General features: G+C 39.2%; 1 protein-coding gene across 1 annotated transcript in view; it reads right to left on the reverse strand.

Moving 5' to 3' along the window:
- Positions 1-297: 297 nt before the first annotated feature.
- The window catches only part of MTHFD2L (methylenetetrahydrofolate dehydrogenase (NADP+ dependent) 2 like), a 148,157-nt gene continuing 132,237 nt past the window's right edge, over positions 298-16,217 (reverse strand). Inside the window, exon 8 of the mRNA XM_043572477.1 lies at positions 298-1,833. Within this exon, the coding sequence (XP_043428412.1) occupies positions 1,721-1,833 (113 nt within the window). The 3' untranslated portion in view covers positions 298-1,720. The remainder of the gene's footprint in view (positions 1,834-16,217) is intronic.

Raw genomic sequence — 16,217 nt, forward strand, 5'->3', positions numbered from 1 at the left:
GAAATGTTTGCTTGGGAGCTTTGAAATTAAACTTCTTTTGGGGTTATCAGGCCAAGACTGGTCTGGACCGATGGTAGAATGGGCTATAGACCCTTTTCTTGCATGTTTAAAAAACTTGTGCATTTCCCCAGCATGCTGCAAAGAAATAGGTAATAATTCTACTCCTGAAACCAATATTACACTGTATGTCAACTAACTGGAATATAAATAAAACCTTGAAACTACAAAAAAAAAATAGGTAACAAATATATGAACAAAAAAAACTTATAAATGTCTTAAGGAAAAAGAAGACAGGTATTCTTCAAATCGCTTTTATTATACAGTTGAAATATTAATTATAAGCCTCTAGTCTATTTTCACACAATTGATCAGGAGCACACACTGATAAAGCATGCACTGGGCAAGAATCATGGTTGGTACATTAACACACTGGGATAAGGCATGAAAACAATACAATTATGTGCTTAGGGTAGTTTCAAAATCGCCTTCAACTGACATTCAGTGTTATTTCCTAATTTAAATTGTGTTAGAAATATGGTATCTACTTTGAAAACCAAATGCTGTAACAGAAGAGGGAAGAACTGTGGGCAAGAGAGTGGTAGATTTCTAGTTATAGGCTAAGGTTTAGCTTTGGCATATTGTGTCATATTTTCCTATTACTTTCTGAATCTGTGAACAGCCATTTGTTCTTTAATGACGTCCTTGCTCATACTATATCCTATTTTTCTAATATTTGTTTTCTATGTCTGTTTTGGGATTTTTTCCATTATTCCTCAAGGAAGAGATTATCCAAATATTTCTCTGGAAGGAGAAAGAAATTACACCTTAACCTAACTTATTCCTATTAGGCTTTTACTATCGCAAGCAGTCATTTACAGTTTGAAATGATCATGCCTTTTTAAAAAAAATTTTTTTAAATGTTTATTTATTTTTGAGAGAGACAGAACATGAGCCGGGAGGGGCAGAGAGAGAGGGAGACACAGAATCTGAAGCAGGCTCCAGGCTCTGAGCTGTCAGCACAGAGCCTGACGCGGGGCTCAAACCCACCAACCGTGAGATCATGACCTGAGCCAAAGTCAGACACTTAGCCAACTAAGCCACCCAGGCACCCCTGATCATTACCTTTCCAAGTAGCACTGCGTATTTTGCTTTCTTCGTTTATTTTTCTTTCCTTGAATAGAGTGTCATTTCTCATTAAGGTACCTCATAGGATCCATTTATGAGATATACAAGATCAAGATTTTATTTTTACTGTTTTATCTTTCTTTTACAAGTAAGCTCTTTTTCAGCATATGAGGCACATAAAATATATAAAAATTGAGCATGCTTATGTCCAAACCTAAATTACAATTTATGAGGGCACCCATTTGGCTGACAAGACATTTGTTGAAAACATACTTTGTGTGATATTTGTGTCAAAAATATATTCATTTATTATGAGCCCTTTATTGTTTAATATTATGAACAAATAGTATTCACAAAATAAACCGTTGTTACCAAAGTTTTCATTGGAATTATTTTGTTTTATCCTAAAACTCAAAATCTGTTAGCAGGAAATGCATAAAGTCATATGAATCATCTGGTCCAGTATGATTCCATCCATGAAAAAATAAATACAATGTAGAAATAAATAGCTTTGTAGTAAAATATAAAGGTGTTTACACCCTTTGTCAAATAAATAAATAGCATGACTTCAGTTTGCTTCATTCTTTCAGGTGAATTAGTAAATGAGTTTTTTAGCTGCCAGAAGGGTGTTCTTCAGAAGCATTGCCACTGTCATGGGTCCGACGCCTCCTGGAACTGGAGTGATATAGCTAGCCTTCTTCTTAACAGCTGATGGAGAAAACAGAAAGCCATCTTTATTTTTAAGTTTTTTTTTTTTTTCTGAGAATACGGTATTTTTAAACATACTGAACTATTAAAAGACAAACTGAGATACATAAAAAATTTTTTTCAGATTTTATTTTTTGGTGGTGGGGGGCACCTAGGTGGCTCAGTCGGTAAAGAATCCAACTCTTGATTTTGGCTGGGGTCATGATCTCAAGGTTGGTGGGACTGAGCCCTGCATCAGGCTCTGTGCTGACAGCATGGAGCCTACTTGAGATCCTCTCTCTCTCTCTCTCTCTTTGCCCCTCCCCGACTAGCATGTTGCTCTCTCTCTCTTAAAAAATAAATAAACATGATAAAAAGATTTTATTTAAAATTTTTAAAGTAATCTCTACATTCAGCGTGAGGGCTCGACCTTACAACCCTGCGATCAAGAGTCATACCCTACCAAGTGAGCCAGCCAGACACCCCTAAAATTTTTAAAGTTTATTGGAGTATTTACCAATTCGAATTGGACAACAACAAACTGGAAGTGGTCAGGAGTGCTCCACCAACAAGGAGCTAGCTAGAGATTTGTAACAGAAGAGGCAGAAACAAAGCAAGGTCATTATTGATTGGCTACAACTTAAAGCCTAATCGGTGTTGGTGACTGGTCGTTCTTAGGTTTTGATTTTGTAACCTGGAGGCATTTATAGGCTTAGATTTTGGTTTGCTTACACACGCTGCCATGGCATTAGAGCCATATGAGTCTAACAGCCTCCTTGTTTAACTAATTAAACAGAATAGAGTGGATTTTTCTGCATTACACATATCACTCTAACAACGTCGAAACATTTTTAGAATGAAGTAGGCTAGAAACACTCACACACTTAGATAAACAATCCTGTGTGTGATGTCTAATCATCCTAAGACTGTAGGTTGAATTTCCATGCAGTTGGTTTGACATGATAAAAATCCATAATCCATGATTGACCCAACTACCTGTAATTCTCATTAACTACTCCTAAAATACATGCTATTGGTCACAAAGGGGGAAGAGGACATAGACAGTTCAGCACACGCCATTTGTTAAATTGGAAAATTCCTGTTGTAACAACAGCATCATTTATGTGTGGATAATACATTCCAGTGCAAGTCTAATAAAAATCATCAAACATATCTGAACTACTGAGCATATACACATAGTCCTGTTCTAAGGTATGCAGACTTCTATTCAGTGAATAGACTCAAAGAAAATGACAGAGAACTTTCAGCAAGTTTTATTTAAGAATGTTTTCACACCCACATTATTACACATGAATGGCTCCATACTTTGACCTGCTGGTTTAGTGCTTCACCATGTGAATATGAACAATGAAGTTTTCCCAGATAACTTACAAAATTAGCATAGACAATGCTTCTTCAACGCACACTCTGGCATTCTTAATCACAAGTTATTTAAGATATATTGCCTTTTACAAGTTTGCTCGTATGTGCTTCCATATGAATCAAAAGTAACAGATCTTAAGTATTACTTACTATTATAGTATTAGACTTTGTAGACCTTAAGTATTATTTTTGTACAATTTATATTGCCTTCTTGAAATAGGGTTTGTAAAATTTACATTTATCTTACTTGAAGTTAGTAGTACACAAGCAAAGGAATAATATTCTTTTACTTGAAGAAAAGTCCAAATAGGCTTAAAGACATCACAAAAAGAAAAATAGTCTAGCTAGTATGTATTATCAACCTTCTCATGGTATGTAACCAAGAGGAGATAAGAATACTTATGATTTGGAAAGTAGTAGATTAGTTTTCCAAAAAGCCTCTCTACACATGAACGTGCCATTTCCCTCACCACACTTCTATCCAACGTCAAACACTCGGCTAGGTCAACAGCCATTTCACAAATAGCCGTGAATTATCAATACTTTCTTCTTGCACTCTAGCTATTCCTTCCAACTGGAATATTCTTCTACTTTATCCATATAAGAAAAATCCTTATTATTCTTTAAAAGCCAATACAATGTTACCTGTGCATGATTTTTCTCAAAAACTTCCCCCTCCAACGTTGACTTCAAAGCCCCACCATCTGGGTTCCCAGTAACCTTATACATTACTCCGTTATGGAACTTAACACACTGTGGTGTCTGTCCCCTCAACTAGACCCTAGCACCTGGAAGGGAGAAACCAAGCCTTGACAGCTGTTGCTGTCGCCATTGTTTTCAATCTCAAGAGTCTCTCCATGCACAGATTAGCCATTTGGTAAATTTTGTTAAGGTGAACTCAATAGCCCTTGAAATTTAAAATCTAAAATCAATTTGCAGGAATGTGTCAGAGGATGCAAACAATTTAGTTCATGCTAATTTACTAAAAAACTCAAGCTACTAATTTGCTTGATCATGACAAACTCCATTTTTTTACTATTTTTTAAAGTTTATTTGTTTATTTTGAGAGAGGGAGAAAAAGAATGAGTGGGGGGAGGGTGAGAGAGAGAGGGTGAGAGAGAGAATCCCAAGCAAGGTCCGCACCGTCAGCGTGGAGCCCGATGCAGGGCTTGAACTCACAAACTGTGAGATCATGACCTGAGCTGAAATCAAGAGTTGGATGCTTAACTGACAGAGCTACCCAGTCACCCTTACTTTGTGATAAGGTGACCTAGTAGCATGACCAGTGCCTTCCAGGACCTTTTCGATAGACTAGGAAAAGCCATGCCTTTAAAATATCAGCAGATCTCTAGAAGAAATGTACTACATTACCTCTATTTACACTGATTGTATAGAAAATCATGTATTTGTAAAGTACTAACTTTGAAACATTAATGGTTAAAAATAAAAGACTACTGAATGATGTGGTAAATGAAGAATCAAGTATAAACTAAATCTTCAATGGAAAACAAAATGGTTCATTTCACAATCAACAAGTGGATAAAATTCATTGTGTCAGGGAATCTGCTGTGGGTAAATAGTCATTTTTATATAATTTGGTTTTCAACTTGGAAAGGTAAAGCAGCTTGGAATTATGTGTATATAAAAAATAGTAATAACCCTCAGCTATTGAGTAATACTGAGTAATACTCTCAGTTGAGTACCTACTTCTTGCCAAAAACTTTATATATATTATTTGAATAATTCACATTGAATTATTACTTCATTTTAATAGATGGAGAAAGTATGTCTCCCCGAAGTTAAAGTGACTTACCACTCCCTTGTATGGTAGAGACATTATTTACAGCTAGGTTTGAAACATTCCATGATGCCATCATTCCACCCCATAACCCCGTGCAACTGCATTACCATGACCCGAATAAATATAAATATCCCAAGAAAGACTCAGGTGCCAAAAATGAACTCAGTTTTCTCAAAGGGGGAGGAGGATCGTCTGAGAAAAGAAACAAAGCGGAAAGTCCGAATAAAACATTTTCCTGCATATTTCCTGTGAGTCCTCACAGCTCGTCGTCTTTGAATTACGTCCAGCACATCAAATTACACAGCTGGCTTAGCAGTCTGAACTGCTTTCTTCCTGGGCGTCAGATCAGATAAACCACGGGTCTGCTCAGGTATCATGACACTCCTCTTCCAAATTATGTTTTTCACAATATGCTTACCATTGCATTCTTCTGCTCCAAAAAGTGAGGTTTGGAATGTTGGGAGAGGGAAGGGGAATGAGCTGTTGCGCAAAATAATACCTGCTGGAAATCTGGAGCTTATGTCTGCTTTTTTTTTTTTTTTACAAGTTTTCCTGGTAAAAACTAACACACACATATTTTGTCCTGCCTATTACTTCATAGAAATACACTATGTGATGGGTAGTGGGCCTTCACCTGATATGGGCTAGGGGTTCTCTGGACGTTCATAAGCATTCAGTTGCATCAGCTCTGTACATTACTCACTAAGCAAAGGATTATGATATCACTATGAACACACACCTGACTATCCAAGTCCTTGCTTCAAATATTTTTTATCTCTGAAATAAAGTGGATGAATATGAAAATGAAGTCGGTATAGTCACGAGAGGCCAACTGTGAGGAGTTTGATTGAAAAAAAAAAACATCTTGGGTGTTTATCCCTTTTGATTTGATTTTCATGAGAATCTACATCTGAGAAAGAAATATAACTGTATCTGCTGTTGGCTAGTGTTAATGTATTGTCTATTTACATAACAACCAGGATACGGAAATACTGATTTCTCAAGAAAGGTAGGGAATTTTCATTGGCAAATGCCAGTGGGTACAGATGCCAATGCTTAAAAGCATTTCTATAGTCTAATGATTTTGCATGACTATTGCAGAGCTGTCCTACACAACATATTTATGAAGTCTCAGAAGTGGCTTCTGAGCTAAAATTAGTCATGTGAGAAAGAGTTAAACTCAATACGTTTGATGCTCTGAAAAGCATCTTCCCCAATCATGTCTGCAAGAGAGTAAGTTAACAAGCATTACATCACCAGAATAATCTCTCATTGGCTGGTCTTTCCCTGAGGGCAGACAAAGGTTTGCACTTGCTCATAGAAGATGATGCTTTTAAAGATTAATCCTATTCTGTGCGGGGGGGGGGGGGGGGGGGGGGGGGGGGGGGGGGGGTCGGGGGGAGTGGACGTTCTATATGCTCTATTGAAAAGAATTATAGAAGCACTTTAAGGCAGTAATTTCCTTCAGAGACTTATTTACTCTGTGTTTAGGTGTGAGGGAGTATGTGTGTATGTTAAGGGAAATGCCAAATATTCTGGATGTATGAGAACAAGGTTCAGGCTCCCCCTCTGCTATCCAAAAGTAGAGCATTCCTATGAAAACTTTCATAAGTCAAAATGGTATGAAGCTGAGGCAGATACTATTAATTTGTATGGAAAAAAATGTGAGCATTCCCAGACCTAAAAACAAACAAATGAACAAACAAACACACCTCTCTGGCTTTTCTGACACCTTAGGACATATTTTGCTAACAGGTGCACAAAATAAATGAAGATAAGCATAGATGCTCACAGACACAGTTCAAAGCTATGGCGGCTGGATGTTGCATTGTTCCCGAGGAAGGAGCTTGGTGGGGCCGCTCTCCCAGCTCAGGGTGCACACTGCCTCTGTAATGCTCACTGCAAAACAAATGCTGAACGTTTTTCGTTTTGCCCTTTTTTTTTTTTTCCAGAAAAGCTAAAATCCTTGTTGGATTTCTTTCACTTAGGAAAAACAGATACTAACGTAGGTTTTTTTGTAAAAGCAAAGTGGCAACATGAACATTCAACCAGCGGGGGAGCATGCATTAGATCTTGATCAGTATCCGGATTTTCATGAGAGGCTCAGGGATGGCAAAACCAGGTTGAGATTCAATTTTGTGAAGTTAACACTATTTCAGAGTTACTGAAACTGTTGGACAATGGAGGCAAATAAAACAATCATCAAATCCTATTGTTATCTGCATGGAATTTGCTCTGGGGAATGAGATTCAGATGGAAATGAGTTGGTCCTGGTTAAAGCAAGTATCTGAAAATAAAGACTATTTTGAAGAAAGGCAACAATTAGCATGACAATCTATTTGAATGACCTCCCTATAAACTTCAGACACTGCAAAGGAAATGCTATAGATTTCCTTGAGGATGATTTAGAATATTAGAGAGTCCACATTCAGTTGTATAGCAAGAAAAGAGATGACCATTTAAAATCAGTTATTTGAGTTGCAAGATTTGCCTCTGTACATACTACTCTCTTTCTTTGACATACCCTTTCTGCATTTCCTCACCTGATGAATATTTATTCTTCCCTTGCAGATTTAGTTAAATGTCACTTCCTCTGTGGTGCTCATTAACTCCCCAGGCTGAGTTCACTCATCGATCCATGAAACTTAGCAGTGATTTTCAATTCGCAGTCACAACATATGCTGGAGTCTCCTGAGAAAAGCAGTCAAACTACATCCACTTTCTCCCACCTCATGATGTTAGGGCACACCACTAAGAATCATTGCTGAAGTGAGAGAGATTTCTAATAGTGGTTGTGTGAGGGAGAGGGTGTCATACATGTTAACAGCAGCAAAGAGAAAGTTTAAAACATGGTTGAAATTCATTGCTTCATTAAGGATACTTCACTTGGGGACCTCCAGGTCTCCCAGTCAGGCCCCAGGCAAACCCTGATGTGCAAATGCTTGAATCACAGTTGCTAATGCCCCATCCATCAAAGCAAGTTACAGGGTCAAACTCAGATTTGAAAGTCTGGGGATAAGGATGTTGGTAAAGTTGCGTCACCGAAGAGATGGATATATGGGGACAGAAGAAATGTTTACTCATTTTCTTATAATCTACTGTAGTAGTCTTTGGGTTTAGAAATGAAATCTCTAACCTGCTGCCAGATTTATTCTTTAAAACATAGAGTAGATCATTTCAGCTTTGGAACATTTGATGAATCTTCACCATCTCCAGGATAAAGTATAAATTCTTTGTTGTGGCTGTTAAGGTCCTTTATGATCTGGCCCTACATCTGTGTCTTGCATTATTTCTGAATACTTGCATATTTTCCTAACTTATTCACTGTTCCCACACTGGCTACAGATTGGCCCAGATAGAATCACCACAAATGTTTCTGGAGAAAGATGGCAGCCATAGTCACTGTCCCTTGGAACTTACAGTGTAACTGGGTGAGAGATATTAAAAATATAATCACCTAAATGATCACTGAACTATGGCTATGAAATGTACTACAAATGTGAATGTTAGGAGGGAGGACCTGAGCACTACACGCATTTGTGGTATTTATCTATGCCAAGTCCAGAAACATGAAGGATAAATCAATGTTTCCATGGGAAATGGAGAGGTGGGGAGTAGACAGTGTTCTTGGCAGGGGGGAACCATGTCTGTGACAAAGGTGGAAAGAAGCCTCCCTCGGGTTGGAAACGTGGCAAGAAGGCCAGGGGGGCTGACATGTAGAGTGAAGAGGAAGAGTCCTGCTCATGTAGAACCTAGAATAAAATGTTAATAATTTTAGATATTAACCTAAGAGCAATGGTTAAAGTACTTTTAAAATTTGAGGAAAAAATACATTCTGAGGCAAGATAAGATCAGATGGGGAAACTGTCTGTTTTGTATTGGCACATTTCTCAAATGAGTTTATCATCAGGGGTGGAGGAAAGGGAGATAAACAAAAAGTAGGAACATCGACTAAAATGTGTAGGATGGTAATAAATGCTGGTTGTATGCGAGTGACTCAAGGAGGGAACAGGAATCAGATATGGGCATCAGAGAAAGATTTGTAAAGTGACAGAAGAGCTTCAAGATCTGATGGATGCCAGCGTGTTAAGAAAAAGGAGAGAATACAATGCGGACATAAGGGAATAGTAAAAGCAAAGGAGGTTTGATCCGACAATGAACTTGATGCAAAGGAGGAGCTGACAGAAGTTCGTCACGATGGAAGTACATGAGGAAAACAGAGTAGATGAGGCAGGGGAGGTGGACACGGGCTACATGACCCAGAGGTGAGGAGTCAGGACACTTAGGTTGGGTGATGACAGCTGTAGTTATTGTGTCCAGATGAATAAGCTTTTAGGAAAGACCGTGAATGAACACACTTCTATATGTAGGAATAGCCAGTTCTGCAAAATGAGAAGTCGGGAGTGAAAAATGTATACAATTTAATAGTTTTTAAATCAGGTAACTAAACTATGGAGACATTCATGTTGTATTTTCATAAAGTTTTAGGTCCCTGAATGTCATTAAATTATTATCCAAGACATCTTTTTTTGTTTTTGTTTTTGAAAGAGAGAGAGAGAGAGAGAGAGAGAATGGGAAAGAGGGAATGGCAGAGGGAGAGGGAGAGAGAATCTAAAGCAGCCTCCACATCCAGCACGGAGCCCAACATGGGCTGGATTTCAAGACTACAAGATCATGACCCAAGCTGAAATCAAGAGTCAGGCACTTAACCGACTGAGCCACCCACGCGCCTCCTCCCCCCAAGAAATCCTTTTGTAGTCTGAGATCTGGAATTTGACCTGTTGTGTTCCTTTTTCTCCACCATGTGGATGACTGCTTTTTTTTCAGTTACTGGCTTCAGATTTCTAAAGCAAAGAATTAAGATCGGCGCGCTTGACATCTTTTCCATTATTCTTACTTGAAGACAACTACGCTTCAAGGTCAGGACTAGAGCCAGAACTATGGAACAGAGGTTGTTTCATGTTTCCAATTTGAGGGGATGACAGGGATGATGGAAGAAACTAGGTGCCCAGTCCAAGGTGTGGAAAGATTACTCACGAAGGATACGAGTAGCAACTTAAGAGACATCAAAATGCCCTTTAACAACTTAGGTAAGAATAAAAGAAAATGTATGGGATCGTTAATCTTTGGTACCAGCAATGCATGCCTCATGACAGTGTGTCTCTGGCTTGTATGTTTATTTCCCCTGGAAACTTTACGTTCTCAGGTTCCTAGCGTCTGGACTTAATAATCCAAACTCTCACCTAAGATACTTTGTTAGGAAGACTCAATAATTCTTTGGCAGATAGTGAATTTCTGCTTCAGCACATTATATACTACTCCAAAGGTTCCAACTAATAGAGTTTCAGAGATACCTACACTATTAATTTTGCTATTATGGCTTGGAAATTGTATATTCTGGCAAAGCCAAAGAATATATTTGTGCTTTATAAATGTATTTTTGGATGGAGGATGAGAAACCGGTGTCTCAGGTTCCTGCAATATTGTTTTATCTCTCTTTGTATTTTGTCCAGTTCTCTGTCATTCTTAAGGAAGTACTCTACGGCCATGTCAGATTTGCAACAATGCCACAAATAATTTAAAACAATTTTTTTTAATGTTTATTTATTTTTGAGAGAGAGAGCATGAGTGGTGGAGGGGGAAGAGAGAGAGGGAGACACAGAATCCGAAACCGGCTCCAGGCTCTGAGCTGTCAGCACAGAGACTGACACGGGGTTTGAACTCATAAATTGCAAGACCACGACCTGAGCCAAAGTTGGATGCTCAACCGACTGGGCCACCCAGGAGCCCCTGCCACAAATAATTTTTAAAACCAACTTCCTTCCCCAAAAGGAAAAGGAATGATTCCTTATGTGTGGCAAGACGGCAGATGGAAATTTTCTTGTTTCTCTCATATGAATTTCACCAGTCTAGTATACATGGGTAATTGTCTAAATTAAATGCTTAGAGAATTTTCCCATGCTTCTAAATGCAGGCCATTTAGACATGACCTCTATACACATCCACTATAATGAAGTGGAGACAAGCTTCAGGAAAATGAAGTACATGAATAACAACCAGAAAAACCTGACTGGCATAGGACTGGAAAAATAGTATGACTCAGGCGGTAATATGGAAAACACTCCACTTTCTCATACAGTTGATATAAAAATGACACTTAAGAGCATTTGATGGTGAACCAGAGAGAGTAAAGGGCTCCTTGACAAGTGAATGGCTCACCATTGAACTCTTGCAAGGCAACAAGGAATCAGATGCCCCAAAGGTAATTTACTATGCTTCCTCTTGCATTTATCTGGTTGGCTGATTCTGGGGTTTCTACAAGATTTCTACATGTATGAGGACATTCATTATCACAGCACCCTTTGGGGCACTAATGGGATGGACAGGATTAATGTCCTGATGGATTACAAGAGAAAGAGACACTGATCCACATTTCTATACAAAGTGCATTGGCTTCAGTAGTTTGGTGGGCTGCATTTAGATCAATGCATCCCTCACCTATTTATAACGCTATCTGTATGTGTAGGGTGGCTAAGCCTTTTTTTCCTTTACTTTTCTCCTTACATTAAATCAAATCTCTATATACCCAGCGACCTGTCTCATAGATGTGAATACCAAAAAGTACTGCTCAGACCACCCAGAAGGCATTCGATGGGACCAAATAGCAAATCAATCACCAAATGAAAATTTGAAATTGCTTTCTGTGAACTCTGTCTATGACCCATCAGTGGAACCTCCTTTCTGACCATGGAGGGTGTCAGCTACCATTGCCAATTTCCATTTTGGTAGGCCAGAGTAAGGATCACTGCCATGTATGTTTCTAGTACTCTACCAAAAAGACTAACAATATGTCCTTTTCATGACTTCTTTAAAAGAAACATAATCGTCACTTACTCCTGTCATTCTTCCCAGTCCTTTTTCTTCAAACCACTGAACATTCCTATCATACAGTGACACATCTGTAAACTAGATGGGTTGTTTGGAGCATCCTCCAAATCTCCTGGCAAGGCCTTAATGTTGGTATCCTGCCATAATCAACCCAAGATAGTAGGAGATAAAATATCCTTCCATCGATATTTGTATTGTAATATGGGGTCCTGACAAGCAACTACAAAAAAAAAAAAATCTCATCATTAGGTGTAAAAGAAGAGAGACTTACAGAATCACTGGGCACTTCTCTTGTTCCTGTGGATGTCCTTTTTATGTTTTGACTTTATTCTCTATAAAGGTAGGTTGCTCGATGTCAAATACAACCTTCTAAAAAGATCTTTAAAGCTGACCTGATTTCAAAGATCCAGACTTCGCAATGAGCATTGTGTCGTAAATTGTAAGCATGTTGTGAGCCACAGTGGGGGCAGCTGGCTCACTGATAGAGATCTCACAGTGACCATTACTACTTGTTTTATGAAATGAGCTGCATGGGCACTATGACCACAGCATTAGTAACAGTCTCTCTCAAAGAAGCTTTTGCAAATTTCCATCAACTTTTTCGAAATGATTGGAAGAAATCACCTCTGGGTTAAAGTGTTAGGCCTTCCCTTATACTTGAGCTGGATTTGGGGGCTACCTTGTAATTACCTACCACAAAGTTGATATCTTGAGTCAGATTGACCATATTGTTATGAACTGAATGTGTGGGTACCTCCAAAATTTCTATGTTAAAATCCTAATCTAGGATGCGATGGAATTAGGAGGTGGGACTTTGGGAGGTGATTAAGTCATGAGGGTGGAGCCCTCAAGAATGGAACTCATGATTTTTTTTTTTTAATTTTTTTTCAACGTTTTTATTTATTTTTGGGACAGAGAGAGACAGAGTCAGACGCTTAACCGACTGCGCCACCCAGGCGCCCCATGGAACTCATGCTTTTATTGAAAAGACTCCACAGAGCTCTCTCACTCGTTGCACCAGATGAGGATACAATGAGAAGTTAGCTGTCCGTAACCCAGGAGAGGGTCCTCATCCGAATCCGACTATGGTGGCACTGTGATCTTGGACTTACTCCATCCAGAACTACAAGAAAATAAATGCTATTGTTTCAGCCACCCAGTCTGTGGTAATTTGTTATGGCAGACTGAACTAACATACGTATCATCAAATTAAATGATTAACACTGAAAATCGTGTTGGTAACTTTTTTTTACAATAGTAATAATAATAATAATAATAATAAAGTGATCAAGTTGTTCAAAACTAGTGCCATTTCCTTAGAAACTGGCAATACTCTCTGACTTTCCCATCTCGTATAACACACACTTGGTAGTAAGTAGTGCCAAACCATTTCCAAAAGATGCTTACTTTAAAATAAAACAGATGAGGGGCGCCTGGGTGGCTCAGTCGGTTGGGCGGCCGGCTTCGGCTCAGGTCATGATTTCACGGTCCGTGAGTTCGAGCCCCGCGTCGGGCTCTGTGCTGACCGCTCAGAGCCTGGAGCCTGTTTCAGATTCTGTGTCTCCCTCTCTCTGACCCTCCCCCATTCATGCTCTGTCTCTCTCTGTCTCAAAAATAAATAAAAGTTAAAAAAAATTAAAATAAAATAAAACAGATGAACATAGGCGAAGGAAAAAAAAGAGAGAGGGAGGCAAACCATAGAGACGCTTAACTACAGGGAACAAAATGAGGGCAGCTGGAGGGGAGGTGGGTAGGAGATGGGTTAGATGGATGGTGGGTATAAAGGAGGGCACTCACGATGAGCACTGAGTGCCAGAAGTAAGTGACAATTTACTAAATCCCACTCCTGAAACTAATATTGCACTGTATATTAACCTACTGGAATTTAAATAAAAACTTGAGACATCACTTTTTTTTTAAATTTTTTTTAATCTTTATTTTTGAGAGAGAGAGACAGGGTGCGAGCGGAGGAGGAACAGAGAGAGAGGGAGACGCAGAATCTGAAGCAGGCTCCAGGCTCTGAGCCGACAGCACAAAGCCCGATGTGGAGCTCGAACTCATGGATTGTGAGATCATGACCTGAGCTGAAGTTGGACGCTTAACCGACCTGAGCCGCTCAGGTGTCCCAAAAGAACCTCACTTTAACATGTAATCTGGAGAATATAAATTCCATGAGAGCAGGAACTTTATATTGTGCATGGCTATATCCCCAGTACCTTGAAGATACGTTGAATGAGAAATGTGTGTTGAGTAAATCCACGAATGTCTCAGTGGACGTATTATTACTAGATCTGGATTGTTGTAGGTTAATAATATGTTTGATGCCACCTCAAGTGGCAGCTTTTGTTCCCATTAAGGCAACTTTAAGGAATTACTCCTGTAATGTAATTGTAACACTAGAGATTTATAAGTACAGAGGATGATCATACATGTGACCCGTGGTATGACTAAGAAGGAGAAAACCTGCTGTGGGATGGAGATACAAAAGGAATACAGGGCAAGAAGCTTACCTTACAGAGGCATACAAGGCAGGAGGGAACAACCAAGTGAAAGTACAAGGTAGTACAGAAGCAAGAACAAAATGAACAAGGCAGGTAAGACCTTCCATGGGAGTTTGGAGAAGATGGGGATAAGCATGAGTGCCTTCAAGTTGATTCATATGATATTGAGGTGAAGAACAGACTTGACCAGAAGAGAGTGGAGGTCAGAAAAGCAGTGAGGAGCAGGATGGTAACTGCAACGCGAAGTTAGGTGCTTCTGGATTAGTACCAAAGTGAGACTGGAGAGAAAAGGCAAACAATGAGCATACACACAAACACACACACATACTGTCTTCTGCCAGGGACCATACTCAGCAAGCTACATACATTAGCTCATGTGAGGTGATTATTTCGCATAATCTTCATAACAACTTTATAAGATAGGCATTATTATCTGTTTTTCAGATGATAAAATCAAGTCTCAGAGAGGTGAAGGGATTTGCCTAAGATCATAATTGTTTTATGCAACAGAACTAGGATTCATCCCTAAGTCAGCCTGACTCCAAATTGAAATCGTTTTAAGAAAGATTGGACACAATCTACGAAGAGCACGGACAGAAAAGGTAACCCTCAGGGTTCAAAGGTGAAATACTATGCATACACAAGAGATCTGTGGTAAAAGAAGGGAAAATGTAGATTAAAAGCTGTTTTAAAAGCACTCCAAGGTTTTAGTTCCACATCTAGTAGTTTCTTAGAAAATGGTACTATATAATTCTAGACCCCCGTTTGTCCTCATATTTTGACTACGGGGTTGGAAGTTTGAGGAATAATTCTGACCAGATAGAGTCCCAAATTACAGACTCCCTTTTGTGGTAGGAGGGATTTCCTGTCAAGTAGAGATGCTTGGAAAAATGCAAAGTAAGCCTCCAGCTGCTTGGGGCACAATTCACAATTGTTTACAGGGTCATACTTCCCTACTTCAACAATGTTGAGCTACTTTTGAGTACAAAAGACCTTTTGCAATTTTTCTTCTTTGCCTTTGATCCGCTCTTTCTCACCTGGAGAGAGCCCCTTCTTCTCCCTCTGCCCCCTCTCCACCTTATATACGCACACTTAGGTGAAATTCATTCATCTTTTCAGACTCATCTCAAAAGGGTTCTAGAACTGGCACCTTCGCTCTTGCTCATTTGAAAACTCTTGGAGTCATAATTGATTCTTCTCTTTCTTTTATATCTAATCATTCAGCCAATCATTCCGACCCTTCCTTTAAATTATATCTACCATCTAACCACCTGTTAACATTTTCACCCATTACCACGCTGGTCCACACCCCATCTTGGATAATTTCTTTCTTGGATAATTACAATAGTCTCTTAACAGGTATCCTATTTATATCCCAGTCTCTCTAAGGTCTACTTGATATTCAGTAGCCTTGCTACTTTACTTTACTTTACTGTAAAATCCAAATTCCTTTCCATGGCCTCTAAGGACCTACATGATATGGCATCCCTGCTGCTACCTCTTGGACTTTATTCCCCCTGATTCGTCCCCTTATTTACTCTGTTCCAGTTACAATGGTCTTATGGCAGCTCATGAAAGCCATTAGGCATGCTGATCCTCTAAATCTTCACACTTTCTGCTCTGCGTGGGGGGATATTCCTCTCCCATAAATCCACAGCTCCCTCTGTCACTTTGTTCAGGTTGGCAGCGAGTCTTCCCTGAACACCCTCTTTAGCGACCTTACTCTATTAATTCTCTAGCCCCCCTTATCTGGTTTTATTTTTGTAACACCAAACACTGCTTAATATATTACATGGATGTGTACGCATTTGTTTATTATCTGTCTTCTCCAA

Source organism: Prionailurus bengalensis, chromosome B1, assembly GCF_016509475.1.
Source record: "Prionailurus bengalensis isolate Pbe53 chromosome B1, Fcat_Pben_1.1_paternal_pri, whole genome shotgun sequence".
NCBI lineage: Eukaryota > Metazoa > Chordata > Mammalia > Carnivora > Felidae > Prionailurus > Prionailurus bengalensis.